The sequence below is a fragment of the Gymnoscopelus microlampas genome (genome assembly GCF_963454915.1).
Source record: "Gymnoscopelus microlampas genome assembly, chromosome: 5".
Taxonomy (NCBI): domain Eukaryota; kingdom Metazoa; phylum Chordata; class Actinopteri; order Myctophiformes; family Myctophidae; genus Gymnoscopelus; species Gymnoscopelus microlampas.
In genome coordinates this window covers 8,029,089-8,055,076 of record NC_139942.1, presented here as the reverse complement: position 1 = coordinate 8,055,076, position 25,988 = coordinate 8,029,089, and the positions used below count along the sequence as shown (strand labels likewise).

General features: G+C 41.6%; 1 protein-coding gene across 1 annotated transcript; it reads left to right on the top strand.

Moving 5' to 3' along the window:
* Nucleotides 1–235: 235 nt before the first annotated feature.
* Nucleotides 236–24,848, top strand: LOC311045867 (E3 ubiquitin-protein ligase RNF31). Its single transcript, XM_084057928.1, has 20 exons — nt 236–359; nt 1,106–1,196; nt 2,678–2,743; nt 3,515–3,681; nt 4,402–4,565; nt 6,874–6,977; nt 7,357–7,482; nt 8,718–8,792; nt 9,369–9,448; nt 10,247–10,438; nt 13,013–13,192; nt 13,436–13,534; nt 13,655–13,744; nt 14,037–14,139; nt 15,281–15,399; nt 16,661–16,774; nt 17,428–17,491; nt 17,604–17,694; nt 18,127–18,295; nt 20,443–24,848. Exons 1-20 carry the CDS (start codon nt 312–314, stop codon nt 20,584–20,586), a joined length of 2,286 nt encoding a protein of 761 aa, XP_083914054.1. The 5' UTR covers nt 236–311; the 3' UTR covers nt 20,587–24,848.
* The last annotated feature ends 1,140 nt before the right edge of the window (nt 24,849–25,988 follow it).

The window sequence follows — 25,988 nt, the reverse complement described above, 5'->3', positions numbered from 1 at the left end:
CGGAGCCAATAGAGAGGCGCACTAGTGTTTCAGACGATACAAGCATGCGCAGTAGTGTCCCGAATGCGGAATTCCTGCAATACCAGACTTGGCCACTAAGCTTCTTCAGACTTCAGTCATTCTCCGCTGTTCTGGGGGCTTGAAAACATTTATTTTGAAAGCCATGTGACCCGGATGTTGTTCACACACCTATGCTGCTAGTTAGCCTCTCGGCTAACGGAGTGTGTACAAACTTTAACCATGTCAATTAACATGGCAAACACCTGTTTACACTTGACGTCATGGCATTTCAAGGATTAAAAAGTTAAAAAATGACGTCACATATTGCTCCTGAACGAGAACACACCACACTGTGTGAGGTGAGGAAAAAATTAGAATAAATAAATACATGATGATATTCAAATACGTGATAATATTTACATATTATGCATCATTATGATTTGACTTTAAATAATTAGTGCTGATGCGTAACAGCTGTGCTGGTAGGCGGTGCTATGTAGTGAAGGCAGCTGGACAAAATACTTAACTACTACTCCATTACTTCATAATGGATTACTTTATGACTTTTATAATGAATAAGCAGTGGTGGAAGAAGTTCTCACATTTCTTTGCTTCAGTAAAAGTATCAATACTGCAACGCAGAAATACTGTTACAAGTAAAAGTCCTTGAATTCAAAATTTACTTGAGTAAAAGTACAAAAGTATGGTATCAAAATGTACTTAAAGTGCCAAAGGTAGAAGTACTCATTATGCAGAATGTCCCATTTCAAGTTTTCAAATGTGTAAAATGTCTTAAATTCTTTTGAACGTAGCAGATCTACAAGCTCACAATGTGTCGCATTGCAACTCATTGTGAGCTTGTAGATCTGCTATTTTCAAATGGGCGAAATATATATTGTATATATGTCAAGTGGTTAATGTGTTTTCTAATGACAGTCAAAAAACACTTTGGACATGTCTGTCCCAAGCATTCAGTTTAATGTCAAGCCTGTCCTGTTTGTCCCTAAACTTTGAGTTTGTATTTATTTACAACAATTTGCATCTTATCCTCTCTCTCTCTCTCTCTCTCTCTCTCTCTCTCTCTCTCTCTCTCTCTCTCTCTCAGTGTGGTTATAGTTTTCCAGATGAGACTCTATCAGACATCAACCGTGTCCGCTCCATCTACAGGGACCTGCGTATGTACACCCAATTTTACTGTAAGTTTGAGTTACATTTAAAAAATTAAATATAACTAAAACAGTAAATGCCAATAAAAGTGCATCAAATAAACCAGGGGTCTTCGACGTCTATCAGGCCAAGGAGGACCCCTTAGCTGAGAGAGAGATGAAGCAGGGACCCCCCACTACTTATTGGATTCATGTCAAAAAAAGAAAATGGGTATTTTCAGACAATTAACGAGACGATCTACAAGCCGATATTAATAGCCGATCTACAAGCTCACAATGCGCCTGCGACGCGTTGTGAGCTTGTAGATCGGCTATTTACAGATTCCCCCCAGAATACGGATGCGAGGGTTCAAGTGGTTAATGTAAAAATAACAAAAACTAGAAAAAGTGCTCCTCGGAGCACATGTCTCCGCCAGGTCAGGTAGCCTACGTTATTGTGGCCTCCTGGTGGCGCTATACTAGGCCAATGTGAAAAGGGTGCCATTTCTTCTTAGATCTTTCACGGCAATCGAACACTGCATGCAGGATTTGAGGAATTTTGTTCCAAAAATGTCTTTTGCTAAATTAGACCTGCTGGTGGCGCTATAGCATTTCCTCCTCGGCCTAGTGGGAATTATGTGCAAAATGCCACGGAAATTGCACGCTGCGTTCATGATTTGAGGCATTTTGTTCAAAACGGACCTGTCCTGCAAACTTTGGAAGCCAATGTTAGCCAATGTTTGTCAATTAGGATGGAATATGAAAAATCAGACAGATCACATGACTATAGAGATACTGTGTACCGATTTGTGTGATGTTTGGACAAAATCTGTAGGAGAAATATCCAAAAATGTGTTTTGCACAAAGCGGCCTCCTGGTGGCGCTATAACAGGCCAATCTGAAATATTTGGTTCTGAATTGGCATCCAGGGAGTGTGTGTGCACAGTTTCGCAGTGACCGGGCCAACGGTGCCCGAGATTAGCTGCACACAGACAGAAAGAATGACACACGGATGGAAAGACGGACGGACACACACACACACGGACAGATGGACAGGGTGCAAAACATTAGCCTGGCAATGGCCAGACTGATAACGTAGATTCACTCTCACGTTCCTCCCCGGTATCAATCTGGACTTCGGCCCATAGGGAGGGAGCGAGTATGAGAAATCAGAAAATGATCGGGCCAATCAGTGACTGCGTTTCAACTGCTGTCCGTACAACAGTGAAAAGCATCAAAACCATTTTCTGATTCCTCATACTCGCTCCCTATGGGCCGAAGTCCAGACTGATACTGGTGAGGAACGTGAGTGAGTGAATCCACGTTATCAGTCTGGCCAGTACCAGGCTAGCAAAACATACTCTCGCCATGCCTTTCGCCTGGCGTAGACAATTAAAAAAAAGTCCCCATCACACAAAGATTTGGCGGCCAGCCTGCAGTATCTCTTGGGACCCCCTAGTTGAAGACTCCTGATCTAAACCATTGTGTGGTTTCAGTTTGATAAAGTAAAGTATTGTCTATTGTGGTTCCAGGTTTTCCTAACAAGGAGAAGAAGAAGCTGGTCTATTTGGCTGGAACGATTCCAGTCAGCTATGATGGTGAGAACCTTCAAAATAAGAGTTCTTACAGAACGACTGAATGTGCCATCAAACCTAAAAGATAATTGGCATTAATGGGGTAATATTAGAGGTTATAATAATGTTATTAGTGTCTTGTTTCATAATATTATAATAAGGTTATTATGTACGTTATTAAGTATGTGATTATAATAATGTTATTCATATTATAGGTGATTATAATATTCCAGTGTGTATATTATTAATTTAATGATGTTATTGTTATTTTAGGAGGCGATTATAATATTCCAGTAAAAAATAGCAACATTTCGAGCTTGTAGATCTGCTACTTTTGAAACTTTTGTGTGACGCTGTAGTATGATAAAAGTTGGGCATTCATTTACGAAAAAACACAAAATGTTATATTATGGAGATAAGGGGTTTCTGCCCGATAGCATCGATATTAAAGGTAGGGTAAGTGATGTGTATATTTATATATAAAGTACTATATTCTGATAGTAATCATTGCTACAGAGCGTTTGTTCGGTCACAGGGGTCTCTCCAGCTCTAGTAAACAGAATATATGTACATTTTCAGGTACAGTAGGTGACAACATTTAAGCCAATCAGGAGAGAGCACTGAAAATGCATTTTCTGTTTAATAAAGAGCTGGAGAGCCATGGGAGACTCCTTTTACTGAACAAACACTCTATAGCAATGAGTACTATCAGAATGTAGAGCTATCTAACACTTATTTTAACCAAAGTAAATCACTTACCCTACCTTTCAACAATGTTATTTTGTAATGTTTCAGGAGGTGACTATAATATTCCGGTCTGCATGTGGATCCACGAGACTCATCCTGTGAATCGGCCCAGGTGTTACGTCTGTCCCTCGGTTACCATGGTGATCAACCCCAGCTGTCCCTGTGTGGACAGCAGTGGACACGTCAAGCTGCCAGGCCTGTCCAACTGGACCGGAGTGAGTCTTTGTGTGTGCGTGTGCGTGCGTGCGTGCGAGAGTGTACAAATGGAAACAATTTGGTTCCATTTGTACACTCTCAGAGTTACACAACCGTAAGGGGCCATTTAGAACCCCCTCAAGGAACCACGAGGTTCCCCGGACCACACTTTGAGACCCACTGGTGTTGCAGTTTCCATTGAGCCAACATGCACAAAATCAGCACTCCATTTTCTTATTTTACCAATAGGAAATCATGTGATAAGGCCTTTTCTCCATTATATACATGATCATATTGTGTACAGCAGTGTTTCTAAAACATTTTCATGTCCAGGACCACTAAATTAATATGTATTTGGCAGCAGACCCCATCTAAAAATACGTTGTGCCAGGGAGCATGGGTTGTTTTTCACTTTTCAAGAGTTTTTGAAAATAGTTGTGAGCTTGTAAACCGTCTATTTTCAAATAGCCAATATATATACTGTAGGGTTAAAGTACTCAAGGACGCCACTTTGAAAACTACTGGTAGATAGAGTGTGTTACAGATGCCAGCATAGCTCTCTGTATAAGGTACATTCTAATGCCAGCCTTACATCAAAGCTCACAACACGTGTTGTGCGCTTGTAGATCAGCTATTCTCGCTGAATGTTGGATTCCTGGATTCAAGTGGTTTGGTGTGTGTGTGTGTGTGTGTGTGTGTGTGTGTGTGTGTGTGTGTGTGTGTGCGTGCGTGCGTTTCAGGGTGCATCCAGTCTCACTCTGCTGCTCACCGAAATGAGGCTGGCGTTCCAGAAAGACACGCCTCTTTACGCCACGCCCCTCACTTCGCACCAAACCCCGCCTTCTCCTGGCCACGGAGCGCGCGCAGAACAGTCCGACCAGCAAGGCGTTCCCACTGAGGCCAGGTGAGAGGAAACGTTAGTCACTTAAGAATATCATGCTGTATTCTAATATAAATATTACATTTACTGTATATATTCTACTGTAAACTAGGGCTGTCAGAATGTGTGCTTGATGTGTTCTTGGTTGATTGATTTATGGGATTAACGTATTATTATTATTATTTTATTTAGATTTATTTTTACCCCTTTTTTTTCCTCCCCAATTTAGTCGTTATGCCAATTAATTCCTCCCCACAAACATTTCTGCATTGTCACTGCTGTTGTATCCTACTGACTCACCTGCCAGTGAGGAGCCCCCACCGGGAGGACGTAGAGCCTTCGTCCTACTCCTCCCGCCCAACGTGACAAATATCACCCTCCTCGCCGGCTTCCCTCCCCCTAGCACGGGCAAATTGTGCTTGTATAGACGCTTGACATAGAATGCACCCCGGTGGATTTGAACCCCCAGTCTCCGTGGTGGCAGGCAGGTACTTTACCCCTGCACCACCTTACGTGCCCTATGCATTAACATTTTTAATCTATTTAAATCAACTTCTCATGTCAGGCGTGGCTCTCTAGATCTCCCGCAGACAGCCTGGCTCTCAGGCATATTAAAGATGTGTCCACGCAAAATGAAGGCCAAAGCTGACTATTTTGAAGAGCCTAACGTCTAGACTAACGTCTGTTAGTGTGATGTTGAGACACAGAGTACAGGTCTGTGTCTCAGAGTGAGTACACTGAAATGGTGCCATCTTATGATGAGTATTAGTGAGGACCAATTATATGAAGTTACATTGAAAGTGGGTGAAGTGGTACTGGTAAGTACAGTACTCAAGTAAATGTACTTAGTTACTTACTGTCCACCACTGCCCCCCTAGCTCACTTCAACCCCCCCCCTGCTGCGGATGGTCTGGGAGCGTGAGGTTCATTTTTGAGCTGTTCGTTTGAACCCCAAAAAAACAGCACGGGTTGGAACCTTTCTTTTTTTAACCCCCCGTCGCCCATCATTTTGGCTCCCATTACAGATATTTTTAACCTGTCTCTTCAGACAGCTGGAATTCCACACGCTTGAAAATGTGTTGTTGTGGTGCACCCAGCTCTTTTTAAGGGAGGACGTTTTACATTTGGATTTTATCGTGTGCAGTCTGTGCACTTTAACTGTGTCTTGTAAATTATCACTTTGTGTTTCTTTTCATTGTTTTAACCTGAGTGTTGATTTATTTTAGCCCCCTTTCCCCTGTCCCTGAATCTAAACTTGTGATTAATCTGATTAAAATGTTTAAATCTTTAAAAAATATATTTTGACACCCCCGCTGTAAACATTAAACATTAACACATTGTGTGTGTGAGTGTGCGCGTATGTTTTGTTATAGATTTCAATGGGAGTGTCGCGTTTTTCCGTTATGCTAGAAACACCAGCAGTATACAAGGCACTGAACGTCTTTTCTATTCTATTCTTTTTTGGAAGTGTTTTAGTAGAGTGCCTTTCATTTTCAGCTTGGTGTAAACACAGCCTGAAGACCAATTCATACTTTTCCGCACGACGGTGGCACACGCTGAAAATAGCCAACCTACAACCTTGTGGGGTGGAAGGTCAGCTATTTTCTGTGCGCAACACCGTCATCCGACAAAGTATCAATAGGCTTTACATGATGTAGACCAGGGGTGATGCAACTTTGATGATGGAGAGGGACACTATATTTCCACACTCACTCCAAAGGGCCACATTGCATATACTGTCGGGCAGACACCTCTTATCTCCGTATTTTAACTTGTTTCGTAAATGAATGCTGTACTTGGCCATTCTATGTCACACAAAAGTAGCAAAAATAGCAGATCTACAAGCTCAAAACTGCGACGCGTTTTGAGCTTGACTTAAGTCGTTTTTAGGGAAAAAAAACATTTTTTTTTAAAATTTGACCCAAAGACCAAGGAGATATGATTTTTCAAAGATCTAGACTCCTATCCACTTCCTTGTTAACTGAAAACTTAAAAATTCTGTATCTCGGCTCCTGAGTACGTTTTTTTTTTTTCAATGAAAAATCTCTGGCAGAAAACTGCAAAAAATCTGAAATAATTCTGGCAGTCAATGTGTTAAATACAAATACAGTACATTGGACATAAAACAAGACAATATAATTGTAATACTAGTCACTAAGCTACTAATATAGATAATTAAAGCGGGTCATGTTTGCATGTTTGGAATTGTAACAGCTGAAATCAATACTATATCAATATTCCGATATTAAGTGAAGGTGAGGGCCGCATGTGGCCCCCGGGCCGCCCGTTGCCCATGTATGATGTAGACTGTAACTTTTTAATGATTCCTCAGTCCTCATCACCTGACTTCATCACCATCATCATCATCATTATTATCATCATCATCCTCCTCCTCTCTGAAGACCAGGCGCTCGTCCCAGCCAAATGTGGAGAGAGGTGAGTTACTGACCAGTACAACCACGGTCTAATACTGTTGCACTGGGAGCTGACCAGTACAACCACGGTCTAATGCTGTTGCACTGGGAGCTGACCAGTACAACCACAGTTTTCTTAAATTGTCTTAAAATGACTAATACTAAGGTGTTAAAAGCATTTGAAATTTGATTTTTTGAAAGTCGATGACAATGTAATTAGAATAATTAGAATCATGGCATTTATCTCGCCTGCAAAGTTGACAGGCTAGCTGTCTAACTTCTGATTAACTGATTAAAAACTTGGGAAATAAACATTTAGGCACATGTTAAACACTAAAGGTAAAAATAGTCTTAAATTAATAAATACAAATGTAAGTAAACTCTACTGACCCCGCCGCCAGGTCCCAGCAGCCAATGGGAGCAGGGCAGAGTGAGGCGATCGTACGCAGAGGAGCTGAGAGGAATCGACTTCAGTTGTACTTCCTCCACCAACCCCTTCAGGCAGTTAGTGTCCACCAACTGCTCAGGTAAAACATGAATACATATTTATATGTACAACAAATATATTATATTGTCGCTGTCGGGCGGGAACCAGCCAACTCCGTTTTCAGCTTATTTTTTTTTAGCGGTGTAGCCGCTCCTATAAGTGGGATTGGGACACCCCATTAGTACACCCTTCGCTGTACTGTGATTGGCTCATAATAGCACACCCCTGTTCTTTCGCTGTACTGTGATTGGCTGACTCTATGCACACCCTTTGCTCAGCACTGTGATTGGCTAGCGAGACACATGATGAAATTAATAACCTATAAATATCACCAAGCATGTTTTTTTTTAAGTGACTGGCAATTCTTTATCAATAATTGCCTCCTATGAAGTCTAACATCGCTCACTTCACACCGGGTGTGTTTTTTTTTTCATAAATCAACACTATTGAACACCCTTTACGTCTGTGTAAAAAGAATGTAGATATATATTGAACCAATGAAAAGTATTAAAAGGCGCTTCTGACAAAACCTCCCAACTCCATTGGATACTCAAACTGGGGGTCAAGCCACCCAACTCCACCTCCTCGCCCCTGCGTAGCACACAGACTCAAAGACACAGAGCTACTGCTGCTGCGGACTGTGCGGAGCGGAAGACAAACAAAGTTTAACGAGGCAGGGTTTTCCCCCCCATGTCTGTTAAAAAGTAACTATGCAGTGTACCTTTTTATCAAACTAGCTATGACGTTATGAAAACAATTCATTCTATTTCTAACATATATGTAGTGTTTTCTGAGCAGAGCAATGTGACAAGAAATGAGTTCATATAGCATTTCTCTGGCTAGTAGTATTAAAACTGCAACTCTGTGAAACCCTCTTGGCAGAAGTTATTGTTGAAAATAGCCGATCTACAAGCTCACAATGTGTCACATCTTAAAGTCCTGCTTATTATTGCAGGCCTATATAAGCAGTGTCATGAAGCATCAGGGCATTAATTCACGCGTTGTGGTGCATTGTGAGCTTGGAGATCCATTGTCAGCTGGTCACTGTACCAACTTCGATGCGGCAGTCTTGCTTTGTTTTAAAAATATACGGTTTTCTTCATTTTCTGAAAATGTTATATTTTGTTTTTTCATTTCCTGAACAATGAACATTTTGGAGTTAGCTGATTTCTGCCCGACAGCAGAGATATGTAGGATATAGTAGAATATATGAATATATCATTAAATGTACAATATGGCTTTATCTTGATGTAAAGAGGTTGGTGTCATTCTTAGTGTCGTCAGCAGGTGGCGACACCCTGAGCAGTCTGTTCAGCAGTCTGCAGCTTGACACTGTCAACACAACACAGGGTGAGTACTAATAATATAGCTACTACTATTTCTATTATTACTATTACTACTACTACACTGTGTAGGCTCTATGCACTGCAGCCATATTGGAAAGAAATTGGGCCTCTTCCTTACTTCCTTCACTGGTCTTACCAATTATACAAATGAAGGCTCTGTTCCATTTAGTGTAGCAAATTGGTTCTCTGTACAAATTGACCCATATTGGTCCATTTGGTTCCATGTGTACACTCTCACAGTAACACACCCATAAAGGGCCATTTGCAACCCCCCTCAAGAAACCATGAGGGTCCCTGGACCACACTTTGAGACCCACTGGTGTAGCAGAGTGTTTCCAGTGAGCCAACATGCACAACATCAGTACCCTGACTCTGTTTGACCAGAATGGAACAGAGCCTTAGTTAGTATAAATGGTAACACCTATGAAGGAAGTAAGGAAGAGGCCCACATTCTTTCCAATACGGCTATTGCACTGTTGTCCATCTAGGTGGATATTTAGACAGAGTAGATCTGGACAGAGTAGATCTAGACACAGTAAATAGATCATGCTGCTGACCAGTCCTGTGGTGTTGATTTTAGATCCCGGGTGTCACCAATCAGAAGCCACTAAGAGCACAAAGCCCCGCCCCCCACAGCCTATTGGACGGGACAGATGTCAGGTAATGGTGACAGGGATGTCGTCATGGTGACACGGTGTCACTTAAGCTCGGCCAAAGATGCTTAATTTAGGGAGACACGCCATCGCACTATAGGTGCAACATGGTTCACAAAATATGGTCTCCTAAGTGTCTCGTAATCAGATCTTGCGAATTCCCTATGATTACTGTTGCTAGATATTGTGATCTCGTGAAAAAATCAGATTAATTATATATATATATATTCTTTTATCATTAAAATCTTGGTGTTTTGCCAATTATTTGGCGGCCCACTTAAAATGGTAAATGGTGCATTTATACAGCACTTTTCTCCAACTGTACGAGCAAAAAGAGGGACGGGTCAGGATTTAATTCATAAATGTAAGTTTGCTCATCCTGGTGCTTCAGTCACTATTTCAGGAATAAATGGCTTTGCACAACAATGTTAACTATAAAGATAACGATGTGCCATCCACATTGATGAATTGTCTATTCTTATATTCTGTATTATTCTATACCTGCATATTATTCTATGCATTTTCATCCACGGCTGTGGTCCAGCTGTATGAAACGTCATAAGCAGAATTTGCCGTCGCTTTGAAATGACGCTTCTAGTGCATTCCGATCCTGTGAGGCCAACGGGTCGACCACTCTGTCCTCGCAAATAATCCTCTCCTCCCTGCAGGGACGGGGCTTAGGCGCGAGTGGAGGAAGCGAGGAGAGTGAGCGAGTGACCGAGTTTGGGGGATTGGAAGCTTAGCTTTGGGCTCGGCCTGGTGGTGATAAAGTGATCGTTTGACCTGTGACCTCTGACCCCTATAGGCGTGGCTGCCCCCTGCTGGGCTGCCTCCGGACAAGGCGGCCATGTTTATTCACCTGCTCAACCTGAAGAGGCGGAGCTTCAGCCCGGCTGACGTTCTGGAGGCGGTCCAGTCCAGCAAAGACCTCCAATCGGCCGTCAAGTTTCTGTCACATGACTGTCCCATCTGTCAGGAGCAGGTGTCCTTCAGCAAGGTAGGGCTGACTGACTGACTGACTTTTCTATTGATTGAATATGTATGCAGAAGTACAGTTACCGTAATTTTCGCACTATAAGGCGCACCTGAATATAAGCCGCAGCAGCTAAATTGAATGATTTGTACATATATAAGCCGCACTGGACTATTAAGCCGCGGGTGTTTTAATGTTTAATTACCATATGTAAGGGTTCGTGCACAGAGGGGACTGTCGGGAAAGAGATGGCTGTTTGGGGAAGCTCAAGCTCCCATTTATTAACATTTCAACAAACAAGTATAGAGATGCCGCGATCCGATTAAGGGCAGGTACACACTGTAGGACTTTTAAAGTGGTCGGGGATTCATCTGATCGTTAAGCATTACGCAATGTAGGAGTTTATTTCTTGAAATCGGCTGTCATATATCGTTGTGGTTTTCACACTATAGATTGATCCCCGAGCAGGGATTACACACTGTAGGATAGTTCACTAAGATGCTATCCAGGATCAGACCCAATACATACATTTGTTTTTATTCCAAGTCATTTTAATCGACGTCTCCCGTGGGCCGTGATGCGTCTCTCTCTTTCTCTCTTCAAGTAGGCTACGCACTACGCAGCACTAGCGTTGCCATGTCCGCTTATTATAAGCGACTTTGGGCTTGTTTTTTCTGTAAAGTTGCTTCACAGTTTAGTTGCTTATTTGGCCTTGTGTCCTAATGTAGTTTGAACCAGTTGTTTACAAACATTTTCATGGCAAGGACCCCCAAATTAATATTTGTCTGCAGACCTCCCCCTTCTAAAAATATGTTGTGCCACAGACCCCCATACAAGATCTGTGTGGATTTGAAAAATATTCCACAATTTCCATCTTTTTTTCTCCAATATGTTCTTCTTTGAAAATAGCTATCTACAACGTGAGCTTGTAGATTGGCTATTTTCATAAATCCAATGTATTTGTATATACCGTTAAAAGTGCTCATAGTCACTTTTGTTTGCTTGTTTTCACAAACCTGCTTGCTTATTTCTCTCGCAAAATCTGGCAACACTCACAGACAACGTCAACGACACACACACACACACACACACACACACACACACACACACACACACACACACACACACACAGATCGCTCGCTCTCTGTGTGTCTCTCTCTCTCTCTCTCTCTCTCTCTCTCTCTCTCTCTCTCTCTCTCTCTCTCTATCTCTGTCTGTGCAATAGTCTCAAATAAACAGCCCCCCTTTGAGCACGCTCGCTCACTCTCATTCTGTTTTATAATAATGTTTAACTTAATATAGGACTGGGTGGTAAACTATGCGGGGGATCTGTTTGTTGTGGTCAGGTGCACCGACCTTCCATAGCCACGGTGGCTGTAATGTGCTCTCATTAGCTACAGCGTAAATCTCCTCGCAAGGTGGTCGAAGCTGTTTTTCGTATTGTATGATATTGTCTGCTGTCCTGTATACTGAGATCGAATCGCATCGCAGCGAAAATGCCGATCAAACGCTCCGATCAAAGCACTCCATTCCAGTACTCCACTCCAGCAGTTCTATGCAGCACTTCTAACCAGCACGCTGTGAAACTTTGCTGACTATGATTCTGGAGAGGTTATGTTCTCTGTTTGAGTAATATCACTTGATCAATCCTTTTTTAACATTTAGTTTTAACATAAAATAAGTAATAAAAAGTAAGAGCAGAGCGTGGACCGCGGTCGTGGCCGCGCGCCACATGTTGTACGGGCTGACACATTGTCTGTGCAAGCAACACAGAAGTGCGCAGCGCGTCCAGATCCATACTTCATTCAAATTCTCCGTCACCGTCATCCACACATGTATGTTTATAAATACCTTGTGACTGTTAAGTTATATCACCAGCCGATCAAACAATACGATTTGAAACGCAAATGATTTTGGCTGAATTAACAACACTGGCTTTTGCGACGTGAGCGGCGAGCCTCTCTCTCGCAGTGGTGTAAATGAATGCCCTACTAATCTTCATCATCCTACAGCGTCACACAAAAGGTCCATTATTTATTCCACATTTAAGCATTTAAGATTTTTTTCACTGCCTGTTTTTCAGTCTTTTACTTTATTTTCTAGGGGATGCTAGATTTTAGTTTGGCAGGCGGCCGCCTGCCTTGCCTCTATGGTGGGTAGCCTACTGATTGGGACGCATTTGGGAAAAAAGAGAAAGTGATTTAGACACACAACAAAATACTTTTTTCTTTTCTTTTTTCTGAGCGGTGTGCGGACCGAGAGGTGCGTGGGGGGGATCGGAGCGGAGCCCCGGGGGGGTTGGGGGGGTCAACATTAGATAATAATAATAATAATAAACTTTATTTATATAGTGGTGGACTGTAACCTGTAAAATCCATATATTTAGGATGTCCCCTAGTGGCGGTTAGCTGTTATAATCCATAGATAAGCCGCACCGTTATATAAGCCGCAGGGTCGAAAAATGGGAAAAAAGTCGCGGCTTATAGTCCGAAATTTACGGTACTTAAGAACTGTACTTAAGTACATTTGAGGTATTTGTACTTTACTCTGTCTGTCTCTCTGTCTCTCTTTGTGTCTGTCTCTCTGTTCTCCCTCTAGATGGTGAAGATGACACACTGCAGTTGTTCCGTGTGTGAGGAGTGTTTTAAGGTTTACTTCTCTACGGCCGTTAAGGAGAAAACCATCACCCAGATGCACTGTCCTCTATGTAGCCAACCTGACCTTACCCACAATGCACTGGAGGATAAGATGGAGTACTACAACCTGCTGGATACACAGGTAATAAACAGTTTATAATCATGTTTATACATGGGACGAACGTTCATTTGAATGCATTTTAAAAGACAAATATGGAAACTGCCCATTCGCAAATAAAATCATGCGCTCTGGGACGTCAACACCGAAATGGCACCGGGCACCACCAAGGGTTTCAGTATGATAGTACAAACTTGGTATTTTCAGATCTATAATACTAATATTGTGTCTTTTCAGATCTATAACGCTAGTATTTTGTGTTTTCAGATCCGTCACTATCTGGATGCAGAGGTTCATGAGCTGTACCAGAGGAAGCTCCGAGACCACGCTCTGCACAACATGCCCAACTTCACCTGGTGCTCACATGTACGTGCACGCGCGTACATATGCACGCACGCATCCAGTACTCTCTTCACGTGTGTTGCGGTGTTAATTAATTACATGCGTGTGCGTGCGTGTGCGTGTGCGTGTGCGTGTGTGTTACAGTGTTCATTCGGTGTGCTCCATGAGGCAGACAGACTCAGGATGGATTGTCCCGTTTGTAAAAAGAGCACCTGTTCACAATGCAGATCTGCTGTAAGTACACACACACACACACACACACACACACACACACACACACACACACACACACACACACACACACACACACACACACACACACACACACACACACACACAATATACTGTTTATACAATCAAACCTGGGACCTTCTGTTCCCCACTTACTTACTTACACACACACACACACACACACACACACACACACACACACACACACACACACACACACACACACACACACACACACACACACACACACACACCTTGTACTGTACTTAAAGTAAGTGTGTTATTGTGTTTGCAGTGGGTTCCGCAGCATGAAGGACTGACCTGTGATCAGTTTGATCTGCTCGACAAACCACATGAACACAACGGACTGGACCTGGTTCTGAACCGCAACAAGATAGGTAACAGTCTGACCCATAACACTAACTGGATTTGGTTCTGATAGGTAACAGTTTGTCCGTCTATACTGTAATAAAAACAAATATAATTTCACTACTCATCGAAACAAAAGAGGTTTTAAGGTGTAAGGACTTTTCTTTTTGGTGGGAAGCCTCTCAGAACCACCTTTTGTGTAAAATCCACTCGCAGGAAATGAGTGGATTTTAAAATAAAATGTGGAAATAAAATATATCTGGTCAATAGAAAAATGCTATTGACTGTTTTCCCGTCTGGTGGATTATTTTAGGGTGCGGGGGGGGGGGGGGGGGTTACACAAAAGGTGGGTTCTGAGAGTCTTCCCACCGCAGAGAAAAGTTGTTCAATACCATACAAAATTACAAACCTGCTTTGTTTCGATAAGTAGTGGTGAAATGATATCCTTTATTTTTTTACTACAGTATAGACATCGGTAGACGTTGAAAACCAGAGCTAAACCTTGTTCTGGACTGGCACAAGATAACGTAACGTTACACCTACAGTTTACAATTTAATTTAATCCAGAGCGATTTAACACAAGGACAACACGAGGTAATACATCAAAATCCATAGAAATTGTCATCTAGGATCATAGGTAAACTAAGAACCTGTCATCAGTCTAAACAGTATAATATAACAAAATAGGATGCCAGGTCTACAGTGACCTGGCATCTGTCTACATAACATGCTGATGCTATCAATTTACATTTTAGCCTTTGCATAAGCCTGCAAGGTCATCAAGGCTAGGGCAAGTGCTACGGGCTGAGGTGGAGTCTGAAGAGGTGAGTCTTCAGATTACGGCGGAAGATTGGGAGTGAGTGTGCAGTTCTAATTGCAATGGGGAGTTCCACAGTTTGGGAGCCAGAAGGGAGAAGAGTCTGGGACATGTGGAGCGTTGTCCCGGATGTTTTAGGGAAGGTTCTGACAGCTTCCCTGTTATGCACCTACTGATACTGACTGAAGGTCAGCCGGTACCGCCAGTACCACAGACCTGATGTGTGTGTGTGTGTGTGTGTGTGTGTGTGTGTGTGTGTGTGTGTGTGTGTGTGTGTGTGTGTGTGTGTGTGTGTGTGTGTGTGTGTGTGTGTGTGTGTGTGTGTGTGTGTGTGTGTGTGTGTGTATTTTCAGTGTGTCCTCGCTGTAGCTTTGTGTTCCTGCTGTTGAGAGGAGGCTGTCTTCACTATCGCTGCAGCCAGTGTCACTTTGACTTCTGTGGAGGATGTGGCCGAGCCTTCACTGTGGGAGCGGTACGTTATCACGCCAAAATATAATGTTAAAGGGATAGTTCACCCTCAAAATGACTTTTATTTCTATCGATTAGTCACCCCATGGAGACTTGAATTCATGGATATTTTTTAGTTTTTGTCGCATTCCTAGGCCAATAATTTGATGACCAGCAGCGGTTCCGGTAGGAGACACAAAGAGTCTCCTTTGTGTCTCCTACCGGAACCGCTGCCTACCGATCTGCCGGTCATCAAATTATTGTCTTAGGAATGCGACAAAAACAAAAAAATATCCATGAATTCAAGTCTCCATGGGGTGACTAATCAATATATAAAGTCATTTTTTGGGTGAACTATCCCTCTAAACATTCACTGTGGGAGCGGTACGTTATCACACCAAAATATAATGTTAAACATTCACCTGTACCAAAAATATAACGTCCAAACGTTATCACACTTATACCAAAAAGTAGAACAGTACATTATACCAAAGATATAATGTCAAAAGATTTACTGTGGCAGTGGTACATTGGAGTGCATTATCATACCATTATCACATTGGTTTTCAACCAGTGGTCCGGGGACCACCAGTGGTCCTTGGGGGGGGGGGGGGGGGGTACCAGCAAAATGAGTTAACATAACGTCACACTCATTTTAACCACTTAGCTTTGGCTATTTAAAATAAAATTGGGGTCCTTGGCATGAAAAAACCACTGCATTATCACATTATCACACCTAAAGAAATCAATGCAGACAATCTGGACACCTAAATCGAACTCAGCCATTATTAATTTGATTAGCTGCACCTGCATTTCTTACTAGCTTACCATATTTTTGTATCTGCTGTATTATTATTATTTTCCCCCCAGATTTTTTTGGGGCTTTCTTTTGCCTTTATTGGTAGGATAGTAGGTTGACAGGAAAGGGGGAGAGAGATGGGTAGTGACACACAGCAAAGGCCTTGAACCTGCAACGCGCTGTCAGGCTACTAGGTGCCGGGCCACTGCTGTAGTTTTTAACCTGTTAGAACAAGCCACAGAATTTTTGTTCATGATTAGTTCATGTAATTGTGTAGTTGATTGAGCCTACTAGTTCATGGACATTCATTAAACTCATGAAATATTACATACAGTATATAACAGACAGTCAGAAATAAGTATTCATGTGGTATCATCGTCATCATGTTTAATTTTTCTTATTATGATGATGACAGTATTGTGTGTGTTTGTATTCTTGTTCTTATTAAGATAATGACAGTATTTTATTGTGTATTGTGTGTTTTAAGGCATGTGGTTTCTCTGTGGACTGTGGCATTCTGGGACTTCATGCACATCATCCCAGGAACTGTCTGTACCACCTGAGAGACTGGAGTATAGAGAGACTGCACACATTACTACAGGTAACAATACTGTCTGTACCACCTGAGACACACATTACTACAGGTAACAATACTGTCTGTACCACCTGAGACACACATTACTACAGGTAACAATACTGTCTGTACCACCTGAGACACACATTACTTACTGGTAACAATACTGTCTGTACCACCTGAGACACACATTACTTACAGGTAACGATACTGTCTGTACCACCTGCGACACACTTTACTACAGGTAACAATACTGTCTGTACCACCTGAGATACACATTACTACAGGTAACAATACTGTCTGTACCACCTGAGATACACATTACTACAGGTAACAATACTCGGTGGTCTATGTTGTCCACATGACTATGATAACGTACGTGAACATAATTGGACTCTTTTATAACATATACTGTATAAATAAATGCAATAAAAGAAGAAAACAAAACATATATTTGACATCCTGACAATATAATGTACGTACATGATACGTTTATAACAACACACAACATACTGATAATAACAGTAATAATGGTTGTATATAATAAACTGAAAAGAATACAGTATAGTTCCCCTTCAAGAAGACCACAGGATGAAATGTAGGTCGTGTTGTTTCAGCCATAAGTATGATTTATTTATTACATTTAAGAAATGTTTTTGAAATAATGCATTTACTTTCAGTATTACAGGGTCCCGTCCACATGGTTGCTCTCAGCCAATGGCAGCTCAGACGTGAATGTACCAGGTTAGTAGCTTTTAATTTCTCTTCAGAGAATAAATGGTTGTGTGTTTTGTTTATTTTAAACTAGATTGTTGTGAACGTGTGTGTGTGGGTGTGTGTGTGTGTGTGTGTGTAGCTGTGTGTTCTGTTCTGGAGCTCAGAGAGGCGTTCTGCACAGAGGAGCCGTGTGGTCGACCTGCGTTACCTCAACACAGAGGATACTGCCAGTAAGACCAGTACTAATACTAGTACTATGACTACTATACCATTGGTTCTCAAATGCAGCACCAGGGGGTCCCCAGCTAAATTAGTTACAATTAGTTAAATTAGCGTCACAATCATTTTAGCCACTTTAACCATACGTTATACTTTGGCAATTAAAAAATAGCAGATATACAAGCTCATAGCGCTATGAGTTCGTAGATCTGCTATTTTTGAAAAGTCTTTAAAAATGTAGCAAATCTTTGAATATATATATATATATATATATTTTTTTTTTAAGCGACTATGTTTAACTCAAATCTTTGCTACTTGGGGGTCACTGTCACAAAATATGAGATGGGGGTCCGCAGCCAAATATGTATCCACTGTACCACCACTGTACTATACTAGTAGTATAAACCAGGTCCATAATGCAATGTATAACTGCGGTTCTATAGGTTCCACTATAAGGAGGTTCTGGTGGAGCTGATAAACCAGGTGGAGGCGGATCCGGTGGTTCTGTTCGATGTGACTGAGATGCTTTCAGAACTTCATCGCTGGAACGTCACCGTACCACAAGCAGCACCTCAAGAACCACAACCGCTCTACACACACCGCCTGCGACTGGTTAGTGCGCACGTACGCACACACACACACACACACACACAAACTCCATGGCACATTCAGTTCATCATTAGCATACAGTAGCTGAATAATCCTTAAGCCCCTTACAGACCAAACAGACTGGTTCTGACTACTTCAGACTGCAACAGACTGGTATTTGGTTGGCAAAAGTTGGCATTTAGTCTGTCAGCCGACTTGCCATTGAAATGCTAATGCCCAGCCCAATGTGGGAACCAATTTACAAATAAAAAGGAAAAACAGCGACGCCCTCTGCTGTTCTTGAGACATTGCTTTCAGCCTAGGGTATAGGGCAGCCAGGTCTGCTTATTATAAGCGACTTTGGGCTTGTTTCCCTGCAAAGTCACTTGTAAATGGATGTTCCCAGCGTTTTTTCTTTTTTTCTTCACTGATGCAGTGGTGTAAAGTAACAAGTACATTTACTCAAGTACTAGGGTTGTCCGATATTGGCCTTTTTACCGATAACCGATATACCGATATACCGATATTGTCCAACTCTTAATTACCGATACCGATATCAACCGATACCGATATATGCGGGGATTATTGTGATTAGGGTAAGCTCAAATTTCATATCACACACACCATATACAGTAAGAACTCCTGTAACTTATTTATAAAGCAAAAAAATAAATATTTTTTTTTTCAAAAACCGATACCGATATTTTCCCGATATCAATTTTTATGCTAATATCGGCCGATAATATCGGGAGGCCGATAATATCGGACATCCCTATCAAGTACTGTACTTCAGTACAATTTTGAGGTACTTTTACTTTACTGGAGTATTTCCAATTGTCTATACTTTTACTCCACAACAATTATTTGAAATGTTTAGTTAATAGTAAATTTGCAGATATAAATCATTATAAAACGTACATTAACCACTTAAGCCCTATTTTATACCTATAAGCTATTTGAAAATAGCAGATCTACAAGCTCACAACGTGTTGCGATGCACGCGTTCTGAGCTTGTAGATCTGCTATTTTTGAACTTGCACTAATAATGACTTTAGTTGATTTTTCAATCTTTAAAATATAGTATTTCTTAATTATTAATAATTACAGCTTGTAGATTGGCTATTTTCACGATTTAAAATTATTTTTAAATAATAATAAAAAAGGAACATACAAGATTTCCACCCGACAGCCAGTCACATTCTAGCTGCTGAAATAAACTTCCCATTTAGATCATTGTTGACAAACGAACAGGGGACTGGTGTCTAAAAAAAATTACTTATTGACAGGAAAATCGTGCATTGATACTTTTACTCAACATTTGAGTACTTTTTCCACCACTGCTGACGTATACACAACATTTTTGAAAACGGTTATTCGAATAATCAAAATTATATAGAAAAAATTATATATATAAAATAAATGATATATAATCAAAAATATTAAGAGTATATGAAAGCCAATTAAAATGTTTATACTATTGGAATCTTACACACCTGCTCCCAATTAATTACATCACCACAGCGCAAAAGTAGGTCAAATCAATCAATCTCTCTCTCTGGGAGCGACAATGAGAAACAGTGAATGTAGGTTTTCATAGACATGGTCGCTTGTTTCTCTCACATAATCTGGCAACACTGATAGATAGCACGCTGCTTGTTGTTGACTCTGCTTCTCTGCCACATGGCTACTCCAGTCGGCCAGTCGGCTAGCCCGTTGGCTAGCCCGACTGGACATGTCCAGGATCATCAAATTATTGGTTTAGGAATGCGACAAAAACTAAACAATATCCATGAATTCAAGTCTCCATGGGGTGACTGATCGATTTGAATAAGTCATTTTGGGGGTGAATTATCCCTTTAAGTCTCAACAATGTCTTATTGTTTTGAAACAAGATATCATGAATAAAGCTGAACTTAGTATATGATACGGCCTATTATGTATTGTGTCCACCAGAGAGTGCCCACTGGAACTCTGACAGGAGCCCTGGTTGAAAATGCCTTGAATATGATTGGCTTTTCTGTTCACAAATGTTGGACTTAAAAAGCACAAGTTGTTTTTTGTGCAAAACACTGTTAGCATTAATGTTTCTTCTAGGTTGTAACTCGCAACATTGTGTGTGTGCGTGCGTGCGTGGGTGCGTGGGTGCGTTTGTGCATGCGTGTCTTTTCTAGGTTGTAACCCAGAACATTCCTCTGAGGAAACATGCCAGCTCTCAGGTCAATGTGAAGGGTGACTTTCGACCTCTGACCTCCACTGCTCCTAGACCACGCCCCCACAGCACCCAGCTGAACTACTACGAAACAGATTCTGACTAACCAATCACAGACCAGAGTCAACAAACATCACCCCATCAAGACAACTGAGAAACATTGCACGCGTGCGCTCTCACTCACACACACACACACACACACATTTGTATTACTATACTTGTGAGGACATCAACGTTTTAGGACCGAACAACCATTTTTTTTTTGTATTGCCTTTCGGACCGTAAGCCGGAAAAATGCGCGACACCAGCGCCCAACAAAGTCCAAATCAGGTATAAGTGCATCTCTAATCCCTAAACCACACTTCTAAATGTCTATTCCTAAATCTAACCCCAACCTGAATATTTTTCTAATTGTAAACCTATCTCTAAAACAAGCATTTCTCTTGTGAGGTTCAGGAAAGTTGTCCTCACAACGTCTATTTCTCAAATTCTACTTTAATGGCGGGGACATTTAGTCCTCACAAGTATAGTAATTCAAACACACACACACACACACACACACACACACACACACACACACACACACACACACACACACACACACACACATACACAGCTGAAGACAATACCATCTTTTAGGGTCTTTGTCCACAGAAACTGTTTTATGAGCGGAGGAGCGCTTTGGATATCATGTCCAGAGTGTTCGCACACAGCGTTTATTGATGCCTGGAACGTTCAAACATATCAGCCGCTGCTGTGCTTTTAACGTCCTGTCATCTGTGGTATTAGCATAAATAGCTTAGCTGAAACAACGGTGAACAGGTGTTACCAATGATACTAATGCAGGCTCTGTTCCATTCTGGTCAAACAGAGTCAGGGTGCTGATATTGTGCATGTTGGCTCACTGGAAACACTCTGCTACACCAGTGGGTTTCAAAGTGTGGTCCAGGGACCCTCATGGTTCCTTTAGGGTTTTCCAAATGGTGCATAACTCTGAGAGTGTACAAATGGAACCTCCTCGACACTCTGCGATTTCTTGCTGAGCCTCTCCCAGTTGTCTCTGGGCTACGGCGCAGTCTTGGACTTTGGGAGGCGGCACTCTCTGGTTGGCTGTTAGGTGGCTGCAGGCCTCTAGCTGCCCTTCCTGGCTGAGATGGAGCTGAGGAGGCTTTAGGCAGCGCTGGATCATCAATTTTCTTCTGTTTTGCTCCAGGCAAAGCCAGTCTGCAGCCAGGCCTCTTCAGGGTTTGTGGTTGGCCAGTCTTGTCACTGTCTGGGGGAAGGCCCTGCAGCACTAGAAGAGGGCACCGGAACATCCATCTACTTCCTTTTTGCTAACAAAGCAGCCTCCCCACTTGAGGAGCCACTCCTCAAGTCCCTCCTGTTTGGTGGCTGGCCAATCTTCAATAATGGGACGGCAGGGGCTGCATTTGTGTGAACTGTTGGTTCAACAGATGCTTTTGCTGCCAATCCTGCCATGCTTCGTGTCAAAGGGGGTCTGAGAGCTGGCATGGCTCTCTGAGTGGGTAAAGGTAGACCACCAGCCTGACGTTTCCTTAAACCAGCACCAGGTAGCACAGCTCCTACAGAAGGCCCAACTGTATCTGCGCTACGTGTGACCATGGCCTTGGGGGGTTTCCATGGCCTTAGGAATTCCTTTGGCTTCGGGGACAACGGACCTGGGGATTCCCGTGGCCTCCTTGGGGAGACCAGCAGCAGTACTTCCTGGTCCGTCAGCCTGGGCCCTCCTCCTCATCATAGGTAGGCCAGTGTGTTTCTTTGACCACCAGGAATCATTGAGGCTGAAGGAGGCAGCAGGTGTTTAACTCTGGGGTTGTTCGGGTTCATGAATGTCTTCCGGTCACTCACAAGGTTTGTTAAGGGAACAAACTGCGAGTCTGACTTAACAGTGTTTGTTAGGGGAACAAACTGCGAGTCGACTCAACAGTGTTTGTTGGGGGAACAAACTGTGAGTGTGACTGATAAAGTTTTCGTGGCACCACAGAGGCTTTATCCCATACGGTTTCAGTTGGGTGGGAGTGAGGCATGGGTGTAGATTTTAGATTTGCAGGAAATTCTCGCCTCAATTCTAAAGTGTCATCCAGATAATTATTGCAAGCGTCATTAGTTGAATACATACTTCGAAGAAATAAAATTTGAGAACCACTGTGCTACACTAAATGGAACAGAGCCGTAATTAGTATAATTGGTAACACCTTTGAAGGAAGTGAGGACGAGGCCCAATTTCATTTTCTTCACAACATGGTTGCTGTGCATTGAGCCTTATTACCAGGAAGTGAAACACAGCCAGGAGGATCAAAAGAGCGGCGCTCCTCTCCAAAAGTTAAACTATGTTCTGCTTGACGTCGAGAGCGCCGAAGTGCGATACTCGGGTGCTGGGAAGAGCGGCTCTCCTGCGCGTCTTTACCATAGGAACGCGTAGCAGACAGGCACTGTCGTCTCATAAAACCTTCTGCGTACCCGGCCGCTTATAATCTTCTATGCGTCACATGAAGTTTCCACGGTTAAAACCCATTAAGATCTGAGGCCGATTCTACAAAATGCATTCTAAATCAGTAGTTCTCACACTTCAAGATTTTTGTTCAAAGATAATAGCAGACGCACAAGCTCGCAGTGAGCTTGTAGATCTGCTGTTTTTGAATAGCCAATGCAAAACATCTAAAATGACACAGATGCTTTCCCGGTTTTAATGGTTTAAAGGTTAAACGCCCCCCCCCCAAAAAAAAAAAAAACAATATATACAGCAAGTGCAGTTTAGGTTTATTAATGTGAAACAATGTTGATTCCATTGTTTTGTTATTCTTGCAATACACTGATGATACTGGTACTAATACTTGATGTACTGTAATAATGATGATAGTACTGTACATGTTTTAATGTTTATGACGTCATAATATTGCTACATAAGAGACCGCTCTGTTAGTTTGTTTAATGTAGTAAACTGATAGAATATGACTGACAGTCAGTCAGTATGACATACTACATACTAAAGTATGATAATGTATATATATGCAAAATACTACATACTATATTATAGCACCTATAATATGACATACCGAGCTGTACTATGACTCCTAAAAGCACAAAACCTGAGATCTCGTAAAACTGTATGAGTGTGCATGTGTGTGTGTGCGTGCGAGCATGTGTGTGTGCGAGAGCCCTGCAAGCCCTTCGGGACCGAACCGAGCTCTAGACGTTTTTTTAATTATTATTTATGAATACATTGGGCACGGGCCCTTTACAACTCAACCATCACACAACGCCAGTAAACAATGTCACTAAAAAAGCAGCGTAGAAAAGAATCACGTGTCTCTGCCTGAGACGTTGGGAGTGAGTGAGCTCATGTGTTTGTTGGACGATGCGACACACAGTTCTCCCCGACAGAGAATGAGGCTCATTAAAGTACTATTCCTAAAGGATATTTATTTAGGGGGCATATGTATATATAACGTTTGAAAGATTATCATTCAGAGGAAGCAAAGTATATCTTAACACTTTAATTACTTACTTTCTGCAGGATCACGTGACTTGGCTTCATTCCTTATACAGCATGCTTGTTCATGATTTCTTCTTACACATTGTTGTTGTTGGTATTTATGTTATTTGCTGCTGGCTCACACAACGTTATTCTCTACCATGCTATGGCATGCTGCTTATGTGTCTGTCGGTGGCACGTCGCATGTAGTTATGTTTGATAAAACTGCAACAAGTTTACCTCTCTTATTAGCAGGATGTGTGCCTTCTAAATCCTAACAGTTTTCTGAAAGAATTATATTGCTATATATATATATATATGTATAGCTAAAATCTAAAATGATACAGATGCTTTTCCCAGATTAATGATACAGATTATTTTGGAGTTTTGGGCCCCTGCAGGCCTCGTGTGTGTGTGTGTGTGTGTGTGTGTGTGTGTGTGTGTGTGTGTGTGTGTGTGGGTGTGTGTGTGTGTGTGTGTGTGTGTGTGTGTGTGTGTGTGTGTGTGTGTGTGTGTGTGTGTGTGTGTGTGTGTGTGTGTGTGTGGAAACATGCATGTACATGTTAGTGTTATGATAATGGGTTATATCCCATGATGTATTGTTTATTGATGACCTATGCAAACCTGTTCACTTTATAAACCTGTTTTCTATGAGACCTTTAATACCAAGTTTAATTTTGCAAACTGCTTCTGGTATTGATACTGGTACTGACTGATACTGTTATTGCTACTGTTAATATGTTACTCATATCGGTACTGTTACTGCTTTGTTCTGTTACTGACTGTTATTGGTGCTGTTACTGACTGGTCCTGTTTATGTCCAGTCAAAGAAGGAATATTCCGAAACCAGCGTTTTAATATTAGTGTGCCTTCTGTTGGAATTTGCCTTAAAAGTTACGTCTTTGTTTCATTAAAGATGTTAAAGGTCTGAGGATGTTTTATTTGTTTGCTGTTGGCATCTGCCTCTTAAAATCACACTCTGTCAAAACAAAAATGTTCTCACGTCATCTCAGAGTCTCTGTAACTCTGAATTCACAGCACCACCGTCTAGTGAATGTTTAAATACCAACATTCAATTAATGTAAGACATTGGGCGTGTCAGAGGTTAGGAGTGTCTCAATGTTATGCCATTGAGGTGAAGAAACGGTCTGAAGTGAATATTGACAAAAGTTGTAAACTAGCAGCTGTTGATTAGATTCATCAAGATTGAGCAACTACATGGCCTATACACTCTCTCTCTCTCTCTCTCTCTCTCTCTCTCTCTCTCTCTCTCTGTGTCTCTCTCTCTCTCTCATACACACACACACTTCATACAGTCACATGTCTCCACATTGTCAATAATAAATAATGGTTAAATATAATACATCTATATCAATAAAGAAACATTTATTGTCAAAGTATTTAATATGTATAATTTACAGTGTGAAAACATGTATTAACATAGATGCATTATATTTAAGCAGTCTATTATTGACCATGTGTAGCCATTTACTTATTTAGATTGATTATATTTAAGCCGTCTTTATTATTGATAATGTGGAGTAATGTGAGTGTATTAAGCTGATGTAGGTGATAACAGAGCTCAATGCACTGAGCTCTCACATTGAATACAATAGACTACCTCTCTGTTTTTGAGAAATTATTCTATTATTCATATTATTAATATTACATTCTAGAGTTAAATGAAGCCTATCAATTCTTAGAGATACATACTAGTTGAATGTTCAATTCATACAGCAGAGGCATTACTTTAAATAAATGCATAAGAAGCACCTTTTGAGTAAATGTTTAGGGTGTACACACACACACACACACACACACACACACACACACACACACACACACACACACACACACACACACACACAGAGGGACAAATGTTAATATTTAAACACTGTTCTTTTCTGGTGTAGATAAGTTCAGCTAAAAACAGATGCATCAGCTTTTCCACTGCTGCTCTTACACACACACACACACACACACACACACACACACACACGCACACGCACACG